We start from the raw sequence: 23,072 nt of genomic DNA on the forward strand, positions 1-23,072 counted from the left end.
GATTCCTGGTACTGGAAAAAAACTGAAAATCGAAAAAAACCCAAAAAATAACCTTCCCGTGTTCTCAATTTAAATTTATCATGGGGTTGGAGGTTTAGCTCAGTGGCACAGGGCCTGTCTGGCAAATGTGACATCCTGAGCTCAATTCCCAGTACCCAAAATTGAATAAATTTATCATAATTTTATTTTTAAAAATTTATCATAACTTTAACAAAAGACAATGCATAAAAGAGACAAGGCTTTAGTGTTTTGAGACAGGATCTTGCTATGTAGTTCAGGCTGGTCTCGAACTCCTATGTAGCCCAGACTGACCTTGAACTCACAGCAATCCTCCTGTCTTAGCTTTCCAAGTACTGAGATTACAGGCACACACCACCATGCCCAGCAGGCCTAAGCAATTGACAGAGACAAGGAATAAAATTTAAGATGACAAGTTTGGGCCGGTGATATAGCTCAGCGGCATAAGTGCAGTTCAGGCTGGCACAAAACTATATTAAGAGACAAAGGGGCCCGGGGATATAGGTCAGTGTCATAAGCGCTAGCCTGGCAAGCCTAAAGTCATGGGTTTGATTCCCAGTACCAAGAAAAAAAGAGACAACAGTTTCCATGTAGCTATGACATTCATTATTGCTAATGTCATAGTGTACTAAGTGTATTCATTCCTCTGCGTATATAGGTCTTCTAAGAGGTAAAACCAGGATTGAGAAGTTTTGTGCCAAGAGCATCTTCTAATAAAACATTGTTTTACCCACGGAAAATGCAACCTTTTGGTGATAACCAGTGTGAACATATCACAGTAACATGTTTGGCAGTGTTTATTAGAGTATGTTGCCCATAAGGCTGTGCAAATTATTGGGGTCCCATCAGTGAACAAGGACTGGATAAAAATGTTTCCAGGCAGCTGCTCCTTTATTCACCAAGGGGAGTCCTGTGCCACAGTTTCCTTAAGTCTAATGGGTCCCTATTTAATAATAAATTTTTCAGATGAACTATGAGAACCAGATCATAACAACACATTATTCTTGATCAGTGAAAGACTCTCAAGTTATTGTACACAGACAACAATATGCACTGCATTTGTAAAACCTGCCTTGACATCATTTTGATCAGCTGGCAGCCTGGATGGAAGCATGTCCTTAACTCCAATGACATTTATCTATAATTTAAGCTATAGACAGATATTTTTAAAAATCAAAAAAAGTCAAAAAGTAGAAAAAAAATTGTTGAGCTCAAACAGCTATAAGTATTGTAAGTAGTCACAAATTGTACGGAGAGACAGGCACATATAAAACAATTGTTAATAGACCAGCGTGTACTCCGATGTGTATGGCCAAGTTGAATTACAATAAACCTTTTACAGTGTTTAAGTTTGTAACTATAAATAGACTCATCAGAACTTTTTGTAGGTCAATTAACAGAGATCTTTTGTAATAAGAATCAGAAGGAATAAAAATATTCTACACCTGTGAAAGCAAGGACAGATTTAAGACAGGCCCTAGGCTCACGGTTTATCTGATTGGCATGCCTAGCTATGCAGGTTTCTCATTGTTGCTGTGATAGCCATAGTTGTTTGATAGTCACAGCTGATAGCCAAAACTGCTGTTTTGATAGCCACACATATTAAACTCATAAGGTTCCCTCAGGGAACTTACCTGTGCTATAAAAATCAACTGGGTGTGCTGGTGCATGCTTATAATCCCAGCACTCAGGAGGGTTCAAGGCCAGCCTGGGCTACAAAGTGAGTTCAAGGCCAACCTGAACTGCGTAGTGAAACCTTGTTCCCCCAAAAAGACAAAGAAATGTAAAAAATAAAACAACGCCCCCCAAAAAACCAGTCAGCCTCATTGAAGGGAGAATGAAGAGGAGTTAATCTCCAGTTCTGCCTAAAGACTGAAAGGCCGATAAACTTGGACTAAAACTTTAAATTTATTCTTTCAGAGTTTCAGGATTAAGTCTAGACCAGTTGTTTTTGTTTTTGTTTTTTTAAATATGACCCAGACATAAGTGAAGGTCAGTTTCACTCCAGAAGGGCTCCGGGGAAGGAAAACTCACCGTTCTGGAAACTTGGTCCTGAAATTCAGCACCCACGGAGGGGAGAATTATCGGGGACCAAACACTGTTGCAAACTGCACTACTTCTCAGGGGCAGAGCAGTGGAGAAGGGACGGAAGAGTGATTCCATGGCACAAGAACTAAACACTAATCCCCTCAGGCGTAGAAAGATAATGAAGATCAGGAGCCTTCCCAGAGTGGGCCTCTAGTCCTCAGCAAAACATGCCTCCACAGATAAATACTACGACTGACTCCAGCTGCACTGCCAAGCAGAAAATTAAATCAGTAATCAAAGAACCTGAATGGCTGCTTTTTAACTTTTAGAGAGTAAGGGAGAAAGTGAAAGTGCTTCAAATTATTATTTAGGGCTTATTTTCTAAAAATGACTCTGAATCAAAAAGTTCTAAAATCCCAGCCTGCAAAAGAGATCTATCACCTCCAGGTAATAGTCCAGAAGAAATCTCAGCCCTAGGACAAAGCGGGCTTTGTGACCTGTTAGGTTCTCTATCTAGTCACCTAGGTAATTTCTCTCTGCAGCATTACTGGCTAGGCTCTATTTAAACCCACTCTGAAAATATGTATCCCTGGGTATCTGTAATACACTTCAGAAAATCTGAGTCTGTACCCATTGTCTCTCAATAGAAGTCAGTGTTCGATTTAAGTGTAGCATTTTTCCAGCCTGGTTCATAGGCCTGGGTAAGTCCTTTAAAAACCTTAGTGAACTTTTCAGGATCATCTGAAAACTTGCCTAGATCTTGCTTGATCTGTTTTTAGGTCACAGAAAAAAGGACATATGAATGTGGGTAGCTTCAAATCCCCATTTACTTCCTGTAAGGGATGTTGTCCTTGAGGAGCTTGAACAAAATCAACTAAGAATGGATACGTTTTCGTGGAGGCTTTCATTGTGGCTGGCCTAGAAGCTCCACCCTCAGGACCTGAAGGGCAAGTAGGGGAAGCCTCAGACTCGGTAATGGTAGGGGAGCCATTGATTGAAGTTGCCTGGGAAATCTCATCCTCAGGTTCCAAAGGTTGAGGAAGAGCAGCCTCAGCTCAGTGACAGTGGAGACCTTAAACACTAGGTGTATGGTCTTCCCCTGGCTTACATTTACATTTGGAACACAAGGATTATTTTTTAATGCAAAGAAAGTATGAACATAAGGCAATTCAGACCATTTTTCCCCTCTTACAGTACAGATCTATTTGTGAAATAGCATCGTAACCAGTACCTCCTTCTGCATTCCATTTTTTTCTCTGAGGATAAGCAGGCCATGTGCACATGCAGGAAACTATCAAGCTGCTCTTTCTTAATATGTGAGGGTTCAACATTCTTCAGTGCTTATTCCTTACTCTGAAGAAGTAAGAGATTTTGATACTGAATTTCCCATTAATGCAAGAGGAAAAAAAAATTGGCGTCCCTTTTAATTTCTATTGGATTTCTTATCCCCAAGGTGTCCCCTGAGGTTACCCATTCCAGAGAAGGTGGCAGCTGTTGAGAGGAACCAGAAGATAGGCCAGGTCAGACTAGCTGCCTTTTACCGGCTCATGACCCTGTCCTCCCCAGAAACTCATACTCGTAATCTTAGCAAATGTTTCTAAAAGCATAAGCTACAGTTGATTCCAGCTGTAACAGTCATGTTTAAAGAAGGAAGCATTGCTAGCAAAACCAAGCTCAAGAGATCTAAACCACTGTTTTCTAATTCTTTGAGAGTGAGACAAATAGATCAAATGGCAGCACTTTCATCCTGTGAAAGAGGTCACCTTAGAGATGGAATTAGGTAAAAATGGCTCAGAGAAAAATCCTGCCCTGGACCCTAGGGCAAAGAAGTCTCCAAGACATTCCTGTTATCTACCTTATCATCTAGTTAACCTTTCTGAGCAGTAACACAAGACTACACTTTTTAAAGTTGAAAAATTTCTACGTCTCTGAAGCTCACAGGTTAAACTTATGCCCCTTGCCTACCAACCACAATTCACATGTTAGTAAAAGCACAACTGTAGTCTTCTACATGCACATGAAGGAAGAGAAAAGCTAAAGTCTCTTTCTTACTTAGTTAGCATATCCAAGGCACAAATATAAAACGTTCTTCTGATAGCTGTTTTTCTCCATGAAAGGCAAAATAGTTGTTGCAAGCTGCCTCAGCCTGATTTCTGGAGGGAGGAGCAGTCTAATGGCAAGATGATTCTAAAGTTAACTCCCAGAAGTTGGAGAAAAACTGGAGTTTCTAACTTACTAGTAGAGAGAAAAGTCCATACTGATGGCTCAGCTCTCAATAGAGGCTTTCAGAAAGGGCTCTAACAGCATCATCTCTGGTCACTGTGGGACAGAGGATACCAGAAGATCACTGAAAGAGTTACTTCTCACCTCACTGAGGAGTGCAGGTGGGGATGATTTATTCTGCTGGTTACCCAGCTGAGCCGTTGGGACTCAGCTTCCACAGAGGGACCTTTGGGTATCTGCCAGAGAGTAGCCCTGGCCATGACCCTTCAGTTTTCCTCTCAGTTTCCATTGGTCCACACAACCAGAGATCTGTCTCTGGAAAGGAATCTGTCTGCCTATCTTTTTTTTTCCCCCCCCTCGGGTCTTTTTGAGAGAGTCTCACAACATAGTTCATGCTGGCCTTTAAGCTCACTTTGTAGCCCATGCTGGTCTTGAACTTGCAGCAATCCTCCTGCCTCAGCCTCCCAAGTGCTGGGATTGTAGGTGTGCACCTCCACACCCGGGTATCCATCTGCCTGTCTGGTCAACATTCCATTGGCCAGTGGCTTCAATGGGGATTCACCAAAAGTGTTGGGTGCCAGGTTAACCTGTTCTGTGCTTTCAGAGCGGCAGCTACTATAAAAGCATTTAACTAGCTGGCAGAGTGACCATTATATAAAGTTCTATAAGGGTAGGTAGAAGCCTGAGCTTAATATAGACCAGATTTCATAAAAAGACCTATTTTACAGCATTTCACATAAAAGTCCACCAGAGGGCACTCTAACACTAGTTTCCCCTAGGGGGCTGTTGTCTAATAATTCAAGAAAGAAACCAGTAAATTCAACAAAAAGTCCAAAAAAAAAAAAAGTCCAAATGTAACATGCACAAAACAGGCATAAAATATCCCATTAAAGAAGCATCATAACCTTCCCATGTTCTAGGGGCTGAGGATTTAGCTTACTGGCACAGTGCCTGCCTGGCAAGCGCAAGGTCGTGAGTTCGATTCCTGGTACTGGAAAAAAACTGAAAATCGAAAAAAACCCAAAAAATAACCTTCCCGTGTTCTCAATTTAAATTTATCATGGGGTTGGAGGTTTAGCTCAGTGGCACAGGGCCTGTCTGGCAAATGTGACATCCTGAGCTCAATTCCCAGTACCCAAAATTGAATAAATTTATCATAATTTTATTTTTAAAAATTTATCATAACTTTAACAAAAGACAATGCATAAAAGAGACAAGGCTTTAGTGTTTTGAGACAGGATCTTGCTATGTAGTTCAGGCTGGTCTCGAACTCCTATGTAGCCCAGACTGACCTTGAACTCACAGCAATCCTCCTGTCTTAGCTTTCCAAGTACTGAGATTACAGGCACACACCACCATGCCCAGCAGGCCTAAGCAATTGACAGAGACAAGGAATAAAATTTAAGATGACAAGTTTGGGCCGGTGATATAGCTCAGCGGCATAAGTGCAGTTCAGGCTGGCACAAAACTATATTAAGAGACAAAGGGGCCCGGGGATATAGGTCAGTGTCATAAGCGCTAGCCTGGCAAGCCTAAAGTCATGGGTTTGATTCCCAGTACCAAGAAAAAAAGAGACAACAGTTTCCATGTAGCTATGACATTCATTATTGCTAATGTCATAGTGTACTAAGTGTATTCATTCCTCTGCGTATATAGGTCTTCTAAGAGGTAAAACCAGGATTGAGAAGTTTTGTGCCAAGAGCATCTTCTAATAAAACATTGTTTTACCCACGGAAAATGCAACATTTTGGTGATAACCAGTGTGAACATATCACAGTAACATGTTTGGCAGTGTTTATTAGAGTATGTTGCCCATAAGGCTGTGCAAATTATTGGGGTCCCATCAGTGAACAAGGACTGGATAAAAATGTTTCCAGGAGGATAACTGTTAAGTTCAAGGACAGCCTGAACTGCATAGCGAGACCCTGTCTCAAAAGGACAAAAAAAAAAAAAAAAGTAGGGAAATTTATTGAAGAAAAGGAATGAGGAGTAGGAATGGGCATAGGAGTAGCTCCTGAGAGAGAGGAGGAGGGGTCCTGAATGGGTCGCCAGTGAGCCCACTTCTCAAAGGAAGCTCTGCAGAGCAAAATCATGAGGCAGGTACACCATGGGTCAGAATTATGATTAACCAATAAGATGGCAAGTATAGTCGCTTCGGTAATACGGTTCCAGGGGTAGCAAGGGCACATGAGTGACACCATTAACGTTATTGGATAATCTGTAGTCTTAGTTTTGTCTTTAGTTTTAGTCTTAGTAGGTGAGGGAGGATGACCCACTCCTGTTGAGATAATGAGAAATCGAAAAAGGATGATTCTAATAATCTCAAGCTTCTGTGTGTCCCCTAGGGAAGTGTGTAAATCTAGCCACTGTGACTTTAATCTTCTTCAGATGCATGTCTAGCCACAGTCCTGATGCATCCACATCCTCTGCACTGACTCCCTTGAGTGCCCAGCCCTCTCTCTCTGCCTGCTGATTTCTGCCTGATTTAACTGCCTATAACACCAAGTGCTGGGATTACAGGCATGTGCCGCCACGTCCAGTTTTTTATTTATTTATTTATTTTTTGAGACAAGGTCTTACCAAGTTACACAGGCTGGCCTTGAATTTGTGGAAGTGGTATCACATACTTGCTAAGGCAGGAGGATCATAAGTTCAAGCCCAGCCTGGCAACATAGCAAAACTGTTTCAAAAAATAAAAGGGGCTGATAATGTAGCTCCATACATAGGCACTGGGTTCAATTCCCAGAATCTCTGTCTTTCTTTCTCTCTCTGTCTTTCTCTCTCACACACTTGCAAATTCAAACATACAGAAAGGTAGGAACTTTAATACAGCAAATGCCTCTACATTCACCCAGATTGCCTAATTTTTAACAGTGTATTTTATTTATGTCATGTATGTGTTTATTCATATTAAACCATTTCACAAGCTGAGCATGATGGGACATGCCTGTAACCCCAGCACTCGGGAGGCTGAGGCAGGAGGATTGCCATGAGTTTGAGGCCAGCCTGGGCTCCGTAGTGAGTCCAGGACAGCCTGAACTACAAAGCAAGACCCTGTCTCAAAAGAAAAAAAAAAAAAATCATTTCATAGTATATTACAGACATCTTAGATACATTACTCCATAAATATTTTAATGTGTAGCCTCAAAATCTAAGGACAGTCTCCTACATAATGCATTATATCTAGGAAAATTAATAGTTCCCTAATTTTTAATTCACAGAGTTCCCCAGTGTCCTCCAAATGTCTTTTGTTGCTGGGTTTTCTCTGTTTGATTGGTTTGTTTGTTTGCTCAGGATCATGTATTGCATTTGTTTTTATCTTCTTTTTTGTTGTTATTGTTTTGTTTTGTTTTTTTCTCCGGTACCAGGAATCGAACTCACGACCTTGCGCTTGCCAGGCAGGCGCTGTGCCGCTGAGCTAAATCCCCAGCCCCTTGTTTTTATCTTCTAAATCTGAGTTGGGCATGGTGGCACAAGTCCGTAATCCCAGCACTTGTGAGGCTGAGGCAAGAGGATCGCTATGAGTTTGAAGCCAGTCTGGACTACATAGTTACAGGCCATCCTGAACTACAAAGTGAGGCCCTATCTCAAAAAAAAACAAAAAAACAAAAAAACAAAAAAAAACAAAAAATCAGTCTATCAGTCTTCTAAATCTAATTAATTTAGAACCATCTCATTGGGTATGGAGATGTGTGCCTGGTATCCTAATAGTCTGGAAGGCTGAGGCAGGATGGTGGCAAATTCACATCCAGGCTGGGCAATTTGGCATTGTATTAAGACCCTGTTTAAAATAAAAAAGGACTGAGGATAGCAAGGTGTGGTGGTGCACGCCTGTAATCCCAGCGCTCGGGAGGCTGAGGCAGGAGGATTCCTGTGAGTTTGAGGCCATCCTGGGCTACATAGTGAGTTCCTAAAAAAAAGATGACTCAATGTGAAGCCCCTTGGTTCTAACCCAGTGAAATAAGGGGAGTACCATCTTTGTGTGTGTGTGTGTGTGTCTGTCTGTGGTGCTGAGGATTAAACCTAGTACATGAATAAGGCTCTACCACTAAGTTACATACCTAGCACCCCCTTTTTAAAAAAAATTTTGACACAAACTCATAAATTGCTCAGGTTGGTCTTGAACGTGTAATCCTCCTGCTGAGCCTTCTCGGTAGCTGGGATTACGGGTTTGTGCCACCCAGCTGGCTCCCCTCTTTTTTCATAAGTGACGTTTACTTTGAGTAGCAGTAAGGCTGCTGGAGGGGTCGGTGTCTTGTGTTCTAGCTCTGATTGTTTCCTCACGGGGCCGCTTACTTTGTTGCTTCATGTCCGGGACCTTCTGTCAGCCAGAGCCTAGGTGCAGGCTTGCTTAGCTGCACGTATGCCTCACCAAGCCCGGCTCCGGTGGCCCTTCTCAGCAGTGAGTAAGGCCAGCAGGTGTGTGAGCAGCAGTGTAAACTTGTGTCACAGTGCCTGACACATGGGAAACCTCAGTGCCTGGTAGCTCTTTAGAGTCCTCCCTACCTTAGTCGGAGGACAGTGCTTACTCCTGGCAGGGTCAGGACTGAGACCGAGTCTCGCTATGTAGTTCAGGCTGGCCTTAAACTTGTAGTACTCCTCCTGCCTCAGCCTCCTGAGGGCTGGGATTACAGGTGTGTGCCACCATGCCAGGCTACCTTTGCACCCCTTCCCCTGAGTCGTCTTCTGACCGGGGCTTCTGCACTGGGCTGCCTTGGGCTCCCCCCACCTTTCTTTCTTCTCGCCCTCAGACAACACTGGCAGTTCCACATACCGGCCACCCCCGAGGACGAGGGAGGTGATGATCAACGGGCAGATGGTGAAGTTAAAGTACTGCTTCACCTGCAAGATGTTTCGGCCGCCCCGGACCTCACACTGCAGCGTCTGTGACAACTGTGTGGGTGAGTGGGAGACCTGCAGGGATCCCTGAGAGACACTCAGTCCTGGGGACAGGAGGTCACACGTAGGGCAAGGTGAACAGTATCTGAAATAGCCAGGGCTGGCAGCAGGTCTGGTTCACCCAGATTTGCCCTGCCTGGGAAGGGCCCTTGAGAACAGTGATGTCTTGGCTTCAGCCCAGGATTGGCTGACTCCTTCCCCCTCAGCTCTGAAGTGCATGGGGGACACAGAAGCCTCAGCTGCTCCTCTCATGTAAGCCTGGACCTCAGTAGGTCCAAGTCCCCAGGAGAGACTGGAGCGGTAACATCCCAGCTGTGTCTGGGCCTGAGAGAGAATGGTTTACCACCCAGGACTGCAGACTTTGATCTGGTTCCCAGGACTGGGGAGGGACCAGAATCCAGAGCTAGTGGGGTGAAGAGGATATAAGTGGGACTGGAAGCTGGCTCCTGACCCACACTGCAGTGCTGTCCAGAGGCCACGCAGCTCTGACGGGGACCCAGGGTGCTCCTCTGGGAGGATGTCATAAGACAGGCGCTCCCAGGGGAGCTGAGCCATGGTGACAGTGCACAGTTCCCAGGACAGTGACCTCATCTCGCCAGCTCAGCATGCCCCAAGCAAGGGGTAGTGGGGAGCCACCCATGACGGCAGGCAGTGATGAAGTGGATGACTCAGTGGGTGTCATTCATCCCTGAGCGTCTGCCCCGCCTGCCTCCTGCGAGGGCGCTAGCCTTGGCATGAGGCGTGCATCAGGCTTGTGACCCACATTCCCACGGGGACTTTCTGCCCCTGGGGACATACAGCTGATGTGAGCTCAGCCCTCTGCCTTGGCCTCTGAGGCCGGCTCGCCACGGTTACCTAGTGGCCTGGCCCCTCCCTCGGCCTCAGTTCCATCTTAGAGCAAGGAACAGGTCTTTGGCTGTTGGCGTGTGGCTGGAGTAGTAGGTCAGACAGGTACTTTTTGCTGGTCTGTGCACAGGGTGCTGGGAAATCAACGCCGTGTGAGGGCCCCCAGCCCCGCTCCTGGAGCTTACGGTCCAGCGGAGCAGGATCCACTCTAACCTTTGTGAATAAGTCCCAAAACCCACATGGGCAATGCCCTGCAAAAAAGCAGTGAGGGCAGATACCAGGAGAGGCTCGTCTTGCCGGGCCAGAGGGGACTTTTTAAGGAAGTGGCTTCGCAGCTGAGACAGGAAGGAGGAGTTAATGCTCCCCAGCAAGAGACAGAGAAGAACGTGTGAGGCGGGAGGGAACTGGGCCAGGAGGGAGCAGGGGCAGGGTGTGGCCAGGGGCCTGGAGTCAGCTGGCTGGAGAGAGTGAGAGGGAGGCGAGCCGCAGCTGTGGGGTGGAGCCACTGAACCCCTGCGCTGCGGGCCAGACCTCACTAACCTGCAGCCCCTTCCCCTCTTCCAGAACGCTTCGACCATCACTGCCCCTGGGTGGGCAACTGCGTGGGGAGACGGAACTACCGCTTCTTCTATGCGTTCATTCTCTCCCTGTCCTTCCTCACGGCCTTCATCTTCGCCTGCGTGGTCACCCACCTGACGCTGCGTGAGTTGGGGCGGTAGAGGGAGGCAGCAGGGACTGGCCAGCAGGCTGGGCCAGGTCACAGGGCTGTGGTCACTGCCCCTCTGAGCTGTGTGCTCTGTTGTCTCTTCCTCCCCAGGCTCTCAGGGAAGCACCTTCCTGTCTACTCTAAAGGAGACACCAGCGAGATATCCTTTGCCAGCTGGGTGACGCCCGTGTGGGAACCAAGACCCCTTCACTGGGGCCCCCCCAGGGGAATGCTGCAGTCCGTATCTGACCTCTGGAGTCCAGTGTACCAGCTGCTTCTGTTTGTGCCCAGGCTGGAGCTGATTCTAAATTGGGGCACCTTGGACCTGGGCTGTCTGAGAACTCTTAGAAGGCACTGGCCTTGATTTGAGGGCCCGGGAGAGAGCACGTTCCTTAAGATGCCGTGCGTCCTGGACCATGTCGTGTTCTAAGCCCTGTGTTTGGAATCCTCGGTTCCCTCTGCCACCATATCCCGATTTCGTCTTGCTCTTTAGGGGATTCTTAACTCCTCCGGGGGTGCTAGAACGTAATCCCGTTGAGAAGTGATGACTGGGCATAGGAAGGTCCCAGACTGTGTCCCTTCCTGGGGAAGTAGCTCCAGGGAAGGCTGCATGAGGGCCAGGGATGTCGCTCAGTGGTGCAGCACCTGCCTGGCAAGTGCAGGGTCCTGAGTTTGAGTCCCCGTAGCAAAAAAAAAGGAGAGAAAAAGGCTGAGCTTAGTGAGCTCCCAGGCCCACACCTCCGTGTGTGTCCTTGACCGGCCCACTGTGCTGGAGTTGGTGATATGCTTCTTCTCCATCTGGTCCATCCTGGGCCTCTCAGGGTTTCACACTTACCTCGTCGCCTCCAACCTGACAACTAATGAAGACGTGAGTATGGCTGGAGCTGGGCCGAGGGAGCCTGGGTGGCCGGGTGCAGTACCGCCTGCAGTTCTGCGGGGGAAGCTGACTGGGGGCACAGGGCTCCATCTCCCAGTGCACAGGGCCCGGCCGGAAGACCTGCTGCTCTGAGGTCCCTGCGTGCTGCTTCCCTCAGTGCAGGCTCCCGCGGCTCCGGGTTGCCTTCCTCACAGCCCCGTAGGGCAGCACTTGCCGCAGCGCTCGGGGCTGGCCGGCGCATTACTGCTATGGACGTCTTCCAGTCCTGTCATCTCCTTGGGTCCTTCTGCCCAGCCTGGGGCAGAGGAACAGGGAAGCGTTTTCTCCACTGGGTGACTCAGAGACGCGCCTCAGGGTCCGTGGTTGGGAAGGGGCAGAGCCAGGGTTGGCACCCAGGAGTCATGGCCGTGATCTTTCTGCTCCACCATGCTGCACCTGGAGGCAACAGAGCTGTGACTGGGGCTCCCTCGGCACCCTTTGTCGGGGTGCAGCCAGGACAGCACCGTAGGGCTCCGCTGAGCCTCCCTACTTACTCCCCTGCAGGCCACCACCACCAAATGTTGCTTGAGCACCCACCGTGCCCAGTCCTGGGCCAGACTTGACCTCCCGCTGCCCAAACAGTAAAAAGCAAACAGGAGTGCACATTCCCTGGCCTACCATCCAATGGTGATCAGAGGGACCCATCGTCCAGCAGAAAATACATCCTGTAACCTCAGCCCTTCAAACAGAAACAGAACTCAGCATGCACGACAGGGTAGCAAGTACTGGTTGATTGGTGAGAGCAGAGAAGACAGCAGCCAGCATCTACCAGAGATTTCCTGGGTGCCAGTGGCACAGGGCATTACAGAGCTTGAGCGAAAAGAGGCATCAGGGCCCAGTAAGTAGAGAAACTCTGGGTCGCAGTCAGGTGGATCTTGTTTAGTGCTAACCCCTCAGTACCTTCGGTATTCACAGAGCCAGAGAGGGGTGGCTGTCGCCTAATGCTCCTGCAGTGCTCTCAGAACTAGTGTTATTGTCCTTATTTTCTAGAAGAGGACAGACGCAGAGGAGCTGTCCAGGGGGATGGAACCAGTGTGCTGGGGCCCGGGTTCCCAGCCAAGTCAGCCTCAGCCCCGTGACCCTAGTACCACCCTCGCAGTGGTGGTCAGCCAGAGGAGGGAGAGGTTACCAACAAACTTCCTTCTGGAAACTTCTCTTTGGTTTTACTGTCTTCTCTCCTGGTTGGGGCCTCTAATCACTGTTGGGGACCCCCTTTCACCCATCAATCCCCCATATCTTTATTGAATGGCCTGGATCAAAGACACACCCCTTCCACAGTCTAGCTAGAACTGGTTTCAGAGTTGGCCAGCTTTCTGCATCCTTCTCCCTCCTAGGAAACAAAGCATGAAGAAGCTGCCGGGCTGGAGTGCTGCTCGGTGGTGGGGTGCGTGCCCAGCATGCATGAGGGCCTGGGTTCAATCACCAGCACCGTGGGTTTTTTGTTTTGTTTTGTTTTGTTTAAAAAAAAAAAGGTAGCTGACCCAGGCCTCCTTCCTGCCTGCAGATCAAAGGCTCATGGTCCAGCAAGAGGGGCGGTGAGGCCTCTATCAATCCCTACAGCCATAAAAGTATCATCACCAACTGCTGCGCTGTGCTGTGTGGCCCCTTACCTCCCAGGTAAGCCGGTGGGGATGGTGCTCAGGGCAGCGGGTCGCGGTGAGAGGTGGCCCTGTGAGTCAGCTCCCTTCAAGGAGGTTCGGGCCTCAGCAGACCTTTCCCTGTGCCGTGGACATTGCCTTTCCACCACCACCTGTTAAGTGCACTTAGCGTTTGTCAAGTAGAGGAATTGGTTGGCGGCTAGTCAGTCGTGTGTGCTCACTGTAGGAAAAATGTACCAGCCATCGTGACGCACTACCGTGTCTGCAAACCCACCTCTCTTGGAGACTGAGGCAAGAGGATTGTGAGTTCAAGCCTAACCAGGGCAATTTAGCAATCTATCGAGAACCTGTCTCAAAAAAAAAGGGCTGGAAATGTAGCTCAGGCAAATGCACTGGATTTAATCCCTAGTACCAAAAAGGAAGAAAATGTGTGCAAACGTTACAGTGCATTAGATATCATGTATGAGCTTACTCCCCAGGGATAACCATAGTGACTTCGTGCTCACAGGGGAGCCACAGGGCCCCTCCCGCTGGCACTGGGTGAGGCATCCAAGTTCTAGAACCCACAGCCCAGCCTTGCCAGGAAACAGCCTCCATCCTAACACCAGGGGGTGCCAGAGCTCCAGAAGGGGAGTGACAGTGCTGTGCGCACTTGGGAATAGGACCTCCCTGCGTGGTTGCGTCCTGCCCCACCTGGAATTCCAGCGACCTCTCCTGCCTGAAGGGATGCCGCAGGAATCTCGCTGTCTCCAAGTGCCCCTCATCCTTGCTTTCCCTATCACCTGCATCCTGGCTCCTTGGCAGATAGACAGATAGGCAGGTCACTGAAAAAATTCTGTGACGAAAGCCAGTGCCCAGAGGTCAGAGCAAGCCCTTACAGAAGGCAGGGCCCTGAGCCCACAGGTGGAGAGCAGCTCCCTTCTCCTCAGCCTTTCTGGGACCGGGTCTTTCCCTGGCCAGGAATTGGATTCTGCCATCTAGCCCCTGGCCTGGAGCTCAGGCACTGGCCACATCCCTCATGTGTCCCCATCCTTGTGTTTTGGAAGTCTCATTGACCGGAGGGGATTTGTGCAGTCCGACGCCGTGTTGCCCTCGCCCATCAGAAGTGAGGAGCCGGCCTGTGGAGCGAAGCCAGACGCCAGCCTGGTAGGAGGCCACCCCTGAATGCGGCTCAGCACGTACCGCCCACTGGCCTGTCTGCCCCTCTGAACTCACCTGCCATCCTCCACTCCTGCTGGGACCCTCCCCGTTCCACCCGAGGGAGGCAAGGCTGCCAGAGACTCGAGTCTTTTCATATTTATTTCCCACGCTGCGTGGCTTTCCCTGAATGGTTCCATGGCTGTACCCTCTGCTCCCCACACCCAGGTTCCCACAGCCTTGGGTCCTAGGTCCCTCTGGGCCCTAGTCAGTGGCAGAAGGGACAGCCAGAGCCTCTGGAGGCCACCAAGGGGACCATGCCAAGTGTCTGCCTGTGCCAGGGTGAGCCCTGTGTGAGTGAGGGTGTGACCTGCATGCCCGGCCTCCAGCTGGGGCACTGTCTGGGCCTTGCTGACCCAGGGGCGTCGGTGACACGGGACTGCTCGACCGGCTCTGAACCACGGGCCTGGGAGAGAAGCCTCGGGGCTGCTTTGACTTGAGGGATTCTGCTTTCTCTTCATAGTGATCGTTCTTTCTTCTGTTGGGTTGCCGGTGGGTTTGAGGACTTCGTATGGAGCTGGCCAGTAGGACAGAGCGGGGTCGGGGCACAGTCCGTGTCCGAGGAAGGCAGACCAGCCAGGCACCCAGAACCTCTGCTCCCGGAGTCCTGGGCAGCACAGTGGGCAGGGGGCCGCGCCCACTGCTGCCCGTGGGGGCTCCATCGTGGATCCCGGCCTGTCCCACCTCTCTCCCAAGTCAGAGCTGAGGGCAGGCAGGTTATGCTCATGCTGGCAATACTTGAAACGGGTTTATTAAGCTGGGTATTTTGCACAATTTTCTAGACCTCTTTTTTACATAGCCTTTTTTAAAAGGAACAAGTCAGCCATGTTGCTGTATGTGTAGTGCCAGGTGATGGGTTATCAGGAGGCTAGTTGGATTTAATCAGTTTATCACAAGAGACCTTCTGGCTGTGTGTGTGTGTGTGTGTGTGTGTGCGCGCGCGCGCGTGCTCACATGTCCCTGTGTGAATGTGGCTGGCTCCCCCATCCCCTGGGCTGCCCCCTTCCGCCATCCCTGCTGAGGTTCAGGAGCAGCCTGAGCCAAGGGGACGGGGGATACGTGCATTAGCACGGGACCCTTGGGCTCCCGCTGGGGCCCACCACCCCCATCCTCTTATCTTTCCTTCCTCCATGGACTTCAGACAACCGGTATCGGGGACTCTGCCACCCCACCCCCGGCCGGCCAGTCCCCAGGTTAGGCTCCCAGCCGGGACCTGCCCAGACAGGCTGAGGCCGGGAGTGCTGGGTGGGGTGATGGCACTGGGGAGCGGCTGCCACCCTACAAGCCACGCTTGCCCCCTCCTCTGAGCTCTGATGGGACCCATTGCCAGGGTCTAAAGGACAGTGTTTCTGCCAACTGAGGGGCTTCACCGAAAGCAAAGGAAGCAGCGGGGCAGGCCAAGAGGCAGGTGAAGTCGGCCGCGTCTGGCAAGGAGCTGGGAGCTGCACTTTCTTAGCTGAATAGAGACTTAGCCTCCCACCTGCCCTTGGAACTTCCAGTGGGCTGAAGTCCTTGGAAAGGGACATAGGACGTGGAGGGTCTCACCCTTCCTTGCTCCAGAGGCCACTGGGCCCCCCAGGGGAAAGGGCTCTGCTCCCGCCTCAGTGCCCGGAGCCGTCCTGCAGGGCCTGGGAAGCAGGGCGGGAGCTGACTGGAGGGGCTCCCTCCTGCCTTTTATTTAAGCCAGTATTCTCTGTTCCTGCTTGTAATAAAACTTTTGTTTTTAAGAGTTGATTTGCTTTGGTTTGTTTTCTGTTTGCTTTTTCTTTGCTGAGACCCCATTTGACAACCCCCGTCCTCTGAGACAAACTGGTGTTACGGAAGACAGGCAGCTCGGCCCTCTGGCTGCAGGCCCCCGTCTCCGGAAGGGAGAGAGCAGAGGGCACCTGGCGGAGCCATCCTGTCCCTCTTCAGCCCCTCCAACCTCCCCTGCCACAGGGGCTTGGGGCCCCCGAGTCTTTCCTGGCTGCCTCCCCCCAGTCCCAGGGAGTGCTCAGCGAACAAATGTCTGAGACGTGGCTTCCAGCGTGACAGCCAGAGCCTCCCTGACCAGCACCCACCCTGCCTGGGCCGCGGGGCCCAGCCAGACAACTCATAACACGGGCCCACCTCTCTGGTATCTCCCCCAGGAAGACACCTGTCAGGATTTTGCCATCTCCTGCACAGCCTGAGGGGAGCTAACAGGCCTCTTTGCAGAGGGTTAGCTGGTAAGACCGTACCCTCCCGTCAGCCAGCGCTGCCGCTGCCCTCACACACCGTCCCATTGTCATCGCATGCCTCGCCCGCCCATGGAGCCCCTCCATCTGTCTGGTGTGTGGTGTGGTGTGTGTGCTGGCGGTGGCAGGTTCCCAGGACTCCCCCAGGCGGGGCTGGACTGAGGAAATGGCTTCTCACAGAGCGGCTGTCCCACTGGAAGAGGAGGTGAAGGGTGAGGCCGTCCTGAGGTGCCTGGGCCTGTTCTGGGGGTGTCCTGGTGTGCAGGGGCCCTTGGTCACTAACACGCCTGTGTCCCGGCTTTCTGTCCCTGCGAAGTTTTCTCTCACCTGCCCGTTCTGTCCTGCCTTGCTGCCTGATGCCCTTCTTTGGGGGAGAGGCAGGTGCTGTGGCAGCCCCTGTCTCCACCCCACGCCCCTGCAAGCCACGTCCCCCTGCATCCCACTAACCCTCTCTCTTCTCCTCCTTTGCTGTCCTGCCGGGGATCTCCAGTGTGTGCGAGGGCTTAAGGGCCTCCTGAGGACCGCTGCTCTCTGCCTCTCCAGGAGCGGCCTGGGGGGAGCCAGGCACCCGGCACCTCCACCTGCCTAACCTGTGGCCCGTCTGCCACCATCTGTGCCTACAGGGTCTGCCCCCCAGCCTGCCCTACACGTGCGCTCTAGGCCCCCATGGGGGCAGGGGCTGGCCTCGTGGCCCCCACCTCCACTGCACGCCGGCCAGAGTGCAGAAAGCCATAGCCAGCGCCAGCGCAGTGCTGTAATACCACGCTGACACTCCTCGTCCTCCCTCCCTGCCCCTTCCCCAGATTCGTGAGGAGACTGAGAATCTCGTCTGAGAGCCCCCACCCCATCATCATCAAAATCTAGCATAGCCATAGTCAAGCAGAGCAGGTTTCTTCTGGAGCCGGCTGGGGTGTTGATGACGCTGCTGAACAAGTTTGGTGACTGTTCAAAGCACAACCAGCCTGACATCGTTCTCACGGCCCTCCCCCCAGTAGGTAGGGTGTGAGGGGGGACCTGTATCCTCTGTTCAGGCACCGTGTTCCTCAGAGGGCCTAAAGGAAACCCAGCCAGGCCCTGGGAGATCAGGGCTGGGGGCTGCTTGTCTGCTGTCCTGTACCTTTTATAACCAGAATAAAGATTCCCTTCTTGCCAAACCCTCGACTGGTGTCGCTTTGACTGGGCCTGCGGCGGGCACGCTGATCTGGGCGTGCTGATCACGGCTTACCTCGATCCCGGCTCTGTTCCTGCGGGTCAGTACTGCGACCGTGAAACCAGGAAGGACTTGGGGGCAGCGGCCAGCAGCCTGGCTCTGGCCCTTCAGAACACCCGTCTCCATTCCAGACCCGTCAAGCCTTAGCTGACCTGAACTCTGAAGGGCTCCATCCAGCCCAGGCCGAGACCGCCGGTTAACTGGTCTGCGGCTCACACCCCTGAACGGAGCCCAGCCCGGGGCCGCAGTCTCGTGGCACCTTCTCGCCAGCTGCAGCGCCTGCTGCGCTCTGATCTAAGGACCAATCACTGCTGCCACTGGGCAAGGGCTTGCCAGGTGCCGGTGCGCTGTCTCACCTTACCCCAAGAGGAAGGTGATGTCGGCCCTTTACAGGTGAGGGAACCGAAGCTTGAGGAAGGTGCAGGAGCCGGCCAGGGTCACTGAGCCAGCACAGCAGCAAAGCCTGATTTCTGCCCCTTCTGCTGTGCCGGGAACGAGTACAGCTTGGGAGAACCAGGTCTTGAGACCAGTTGCAGCAGGGGGCTCAGAGATGACGACAGGGGCGGCCTCCAGGATCTGCCAGGGAAGCCGAACCCCGGGGCAGGAAGGGGCCTGCCCAAGGCCTTATAACAGAGCTGGAATGCAGTCCCACACCCTGACCTCATTCCATTCTCTTTGCATAAATTCCCCACTATCTCCTAGACTGGACTGGTTTAGGAGATGTGGGCTGCTCGGCACAGCAGTGCCTTGAGGAGAGACTCAGAACAGCTGAATCACTTAAAAGTAATCTAGTATCCCTTCCCAAAGGCAACTAGGAGAGAAAGCTCTCAGCTGCATAACTGGCCTCTTAGAACTAACCATGGGAAGGTGCTAGAGCTTCTTGTAGTTACCTCTTCACTTTGTTTTTTTGTTATCTTTTTGAGACAGGGTCTCACTGTGCAGTTCAGGCTGGACTTGAGCTCACTTGGTAGCCCAGGCTGGCCTCGAACTCACAGAGATCCTCCTGCCTCAGCCTCCCAAGTGCTGGGATTACAGGTGTGCGCCGCCACGCCCGGCTCCTACCTCTTCACTTTGAATTGTGGAGATGGAGGGATTTCTTAGGAAGCTCTTTCTGAATTAATGAGAGCCTTGCCCTGTTCTGTTCTGAGCAGGGATAGATGGCAACTGATTTCTCTGCACCGTAGTCCTTCAAAGCCTGCTGCTACAAGCTAAGGGAGGACTGGGTGAGTATGGACTCAGGGCCTGTGAGCTGCTGCTCGGATGGATGCTCCAGAAGAGTAGAGAGGGGCAGGCAGGGTGGGGAAAGCCCGCTTGGGCTGCAGCCTCAGCCGCTGTCCTGCTGACTCAAGCAGCTGATGTGGAGTGCTGAGCCCTGCCAGGGCCTGCTGCCTCCTGCCTGCCTGTGCTCCTGGACTTGAGAAATAGAGGCCGGGAGGCAAAGGGAGGTAACAGACAGGAACTGAGTCAGGATCAACAGGCCAGAGCCAGCAGGGGGGGGTCAAGCAGCCTGGCTTCCAGATTCAACCTGGAGCTTCAGCAGACAGGGAAGGGTAAAAGGATTCAAGGTGTGCAGAGGACCTAGAACCTGTGCTGTGAGCCGCGCCCTACCACGACCCTGGCGGAAGGGATAGGAAGAGAATGCCCCCCTTCTTGAATTTAGAAGAAGCTCCAAAATTCCTAGCCCTGACGGCTTCCTCCAGGTTTCCCCCCAGGATTTGGGGAAGCTCGGGCTGGATGACTCCTGCAGAGGAAAGTCCTTGAGGGCCCGGGGCCTGCGGAGACCAGAGGAATCTCCAGGACTGACAGGAGGGAGGCAGCACTGAGCCACCTGACCGCGTCTGTAGAGGACACACTGCCCCTTCTGTCCTCTGTGGACACCCAGCTGGGCAGGGTCTGGTCTTTGGCTAAAGCCTTCTTTGGGACCTGACTTCATTTCATAGAACCCAGCCCTGTGTTAGTATTTCTTTATATATTTTATAATAGTACAGTTGGCTGTTTTTTTTCACAGAGTAATCGTTACCACCCGCTCTACTAAGTGCTTTCCATTCACTTATTTAATCCTTACACACCTCATTTTATAAATACAGGGACTGAGGCTTGCAGAGGTGGTCACTGGCCAGGGCTACAACAGCCTAGAACTGAACTCGGGCAGTCTGATTCCAAAAATACCAGGCTATTCTGCCTGTCATAGAAAAATAACATATTCACCATGAATAATTTGGAGAGAACAAAAAAAATAAAAGAGAAAACTGTCAGTACATGGAGGCCCACACCATAATCCCAGCAGTCCAGGAGCCTGAGGCATAAGGATCGTAAGTTCATACACAGCATGGGTAATTTAGCAAGTTATGGAGACCTTGTCTCAAAATTTTAAGAAATGGGGGCTGCTGGGGATGTAGCTCAGTGTGAAAGTCTTGGGTTCCATCCCCAGTTCCCCACTACCATTAAAAAAAAGGAGAAAAAAGTCTTGGAGCCTCTCTACCTAAAGTTACCCCTCAGCTGGGCATGGTGGCACAGGCCTGTAATCCCAGCACTCGGGAGGCTGAGGCAGGAGGATTGGCTACAAGTTTGAGGCCATCCTGGACTACCCAGCAAGTCCCTGCCTCAAAAAAAATCTTTAAAAAAATTTAAATCCTCCTTATGAGTTGGTAATTTGGTGTAAGTCCTTCCTACTGTGTCCCACTTGAAAGCTCCTATTTGAGCAAAGCCTCAGGGTGTCAGGCCTAAAATCCCTGTTCTTCCTGGGAAACACCTTGGCATTGCTCCTACCTTTCCTTGTGGCAAAGAGGCAGTTTGCATCTTTAGCCCTTTGAGTGCTGGGCCAAACCCCTCTCCAGGAGGGCGAAGTGGGTGCCCACACACTCGGGAACCAGGGGAGACTCGGGCTCAAGGATTGGACTGGCTGGAGTCCAAAGGGGCCCCACCCTGCACCCCATCTGAGCTTTTGCTGGGGGTGGGGCCGGTAAGCAGGCACCCACCCTCCAAGGAACGGCGCCCACACCCTTAGTGATGCTCTTGATGAAACCTGCAGACAGCTCCCCCCGCCCCCCCAAGCAGAGACAGATGGTGGCAAGAGAGGTGTCCACCTCTGAGGCCTCCCTCAGGGGTCAGGGTTGGGGCCACTTCAAGAGAGAAGGGACAGGGAAACTTCCGGAAGGCAGGCTGGGGAAGACATCACTCAGCTGGAACTGCCACCCCATAAAACGAAATGCTACGTGTCCCCGCAGCCTCCTTTTCCTCAGTGCCGTCTCTCTCCCCGGGCTGCCAGCGTCCCCCCTGGGGGACCAAACTGGACTGAGCACCCAGGTGTCCTGCTTTCCAGCCCGCGGCCCAGGGCGTCTGAGTCAGGCTGGAAAGTGGGTCGGCCAAGGAGCGGGGGCCCCACCCTCTGGGAGCCCCGCTGACATTCAGGGCAGGCAGCTCGCAGCGGGCAGGCGGCCTGGCGCGGAGAGTCACAGGCTACCTCTTCAGACAAGTGGCAGCAGGCCACCAACTTGAAAGGGAAGATTGTGCTGTGATGGCGAAGGTGTCCGGCAAACCTACTGGGTGACTAATCACAAAAGTTGGGCTGCAGCGTCAGAGGCCGCTTGTTAAACTCTTCATTAAGTGGCACCTTCAAAGCTGCCACCTGTGCATCCCGGGGGTCCGAGGGAGCCTGAGAGGCAAGGGCCGGAACCGTGCTGCGCAGAGCGGAGCTCACGGGTCAGAGGCCTCAGGGGGAGAGAAGCCGAAGGAAGTGGGCTGCAGGGAAGAGTTTCAGGGAGCTGGTAGCTGCGTCATCTTGAGCCAGTCGCACCCCTCTCTGAGACAGTGTTCCCACCTCTCCGGTCCGTGTGGCTCCAGAGACATCACAGCGATTAAGTGAGATCATGGCTGAGAAAGTGCTTGGGAACTGCGGCCCTCCCTACACATGGGTTATCTCACCTGAACCAGGAGGGAGACACACCTGGCAGGGTTAAGAACCCCACCTCCTGGGTCTGGGAGGATCTGGGACCGCTTCCAGGGGCACCCGTGCAACGCAGCGCTGAACGGCAGGGGGCAGCGCGGAGCCCGGAAGGTGGGGCCCACACCCAGGCTGCTCCTGCCGACCGTCCCGGTGACTCACTCACCTCCACATCCCCGCCCTTTTACCTTTAAGGAAGCGCCGGAAAGGGTGTGGGGACGAGGGCAGAGAAGGAGGCAGGCCGTGGGCTCCAGGCCCGCCCCTGCCTCTCCCCACCCTCCTCTGGGCCAGGCCACCCAGCCAAAAGGCGCGCGGAGAGGAGCAGAGGCGCACAACCCGGCATCGGTCCCCTGGCAGACAGTTAGCCCGCCGCCCACGTCTGTCCCCAGAGCCATGGAAAGAGCCGGTCTGATCCAGAAGGCCAAGCTGGCAGAGCAGGCTGAGCGCTACGAGGACATGGCAGCCTTCATGAAGGGCGCCGTGGAGAAGGGCGAGGACCTGTCCTGCGAAGAGCGGAACCTGCTCTCCGTGGCCTACAAGAACGTGGTGGGCGGCCAGAGGGCCGCCTGGAGGGTCCTGTCCAGCATCGAGCAGAAAAGCACGGAGGAGGGCTCGGAGGAGAAGGGCCCCGAGGTGCGGGAGTACCGGGAGAAGGTGGAGGCCGAGCTCCGGGGCGTGTGCGACACCGTGCTGGGCCTCCTGGACTCGCACCTCATCAAGGAGGCCGGCGAGGCCGAGTGCCGGGTCTTCTACCTGAAGATGAAGGGCGACTACTACCGCTACCTGGCCGAGGTGGCCACGGGGGACGACAAGAAGCGCATCATCGACTCTGCCCGGGCAGCCTACCAGGAGGCCATGGACATCAGCAAGAAGGAGATGCCGCCCACCAACCCCATCCGCCTGGGCCTGGCGCTGAACTTTTCCGTCTTCCACTACGAGATCGCCAACAGCCCCGACGAGGCCATCTCGCTGGCCAAGACCACTTTTGACGAGGCCATGGCCGACCTGCACACGCTCAGCGAGGACTCCTACAAAGACAGCACCCTCATCATGCAGCTGCTGAGAGACAACCTGTCGCTGTGGACAGCCGACAGCGCCGGGGACGAGGGCGGCGAGGCTCCCGAGGAGCCCCAGAGCTGAGCCTGCCGCCGCCGCCGCCGCCGCCGCCGCCGCCTGCCTGCTCAAGTTCGGCGTGCAGGCGCTGCTGGCGGCGCGGCCCTTCCACAGCCACCTGGGTACGTGCGGCCGCGGCTGGGCTGCGGGACGAGCTGG

General features: G+C 52.6%; 2 protein-coding genes across 2 annotated transcripts in view; both read left to right on the forward strand.

The window, feature by feature from the left end:
• Nucleotides 1-16,165, forward strand: part of Zdhhc18 (zinc finger, DHHC-type containing 18) — a gene marked incomplete at its 5' end in the record, with an annotated part of 35,593 nt that extends 19,428 nt beyond the window's left edge. The window contains 6 exon segments of the mRNA XM_013519585.1: nucleotides 9,021-9,170; nucleotides 10,579-10,716; nucleotides 10,832-10,880; nucleotides 11,486-11,588; nucleotides 13,141-13,253; nucleotides 14,281-16,165. Of these exon segments, the coding sequence (XP_013375039.1) occupies nucleotides 9,021-9,170; nucleotides 10,579-10,716; nucleotides 10,832-10,880; nucleotides 11,486-11,588; nucleotides 13,141-13,253; nucleotides 14,281-14,398 (671 nt within the window).
• A 5,849-nt stretch (nucleotides 16,166-22,014) lies between these two features.
• Sfn (stratifin) lies at nucleotides 22,015-22,977 on the forward strand. Its single transcript, XM_005394883.2, has one exon. The coding sequence runs from the start codon at nucleotides 22,194-22,196 to the stop codon at nucleotides 22,938-22,940; it is 747 nt and encodes a 248-aa protein (XP_005394940.1). The 5' UTR covers nucleotides 22,015-22,193; the 3' UTR covers nucleotides 22,941-22,977.
• The last annotated feature ends 95 nt before the right edge of the window (nucleotides 22,978-23,072 follow it).

This window comes from Chinchilla lanigera, unplaced genomic scaffold (genome assembly GCF_000276665.1).
Source record: "Chinchilla lanigera isolate Chin_1 unplaced genomic scaffold, ChiLan1.0 scaffold00051, whole genome shotgun sequence".
NCBI lineage: Eukaryota > Metazoa > Chordata > Mammalia > Rodentia > Chinchillidae > Chinchilla > Chinchilla lanigera.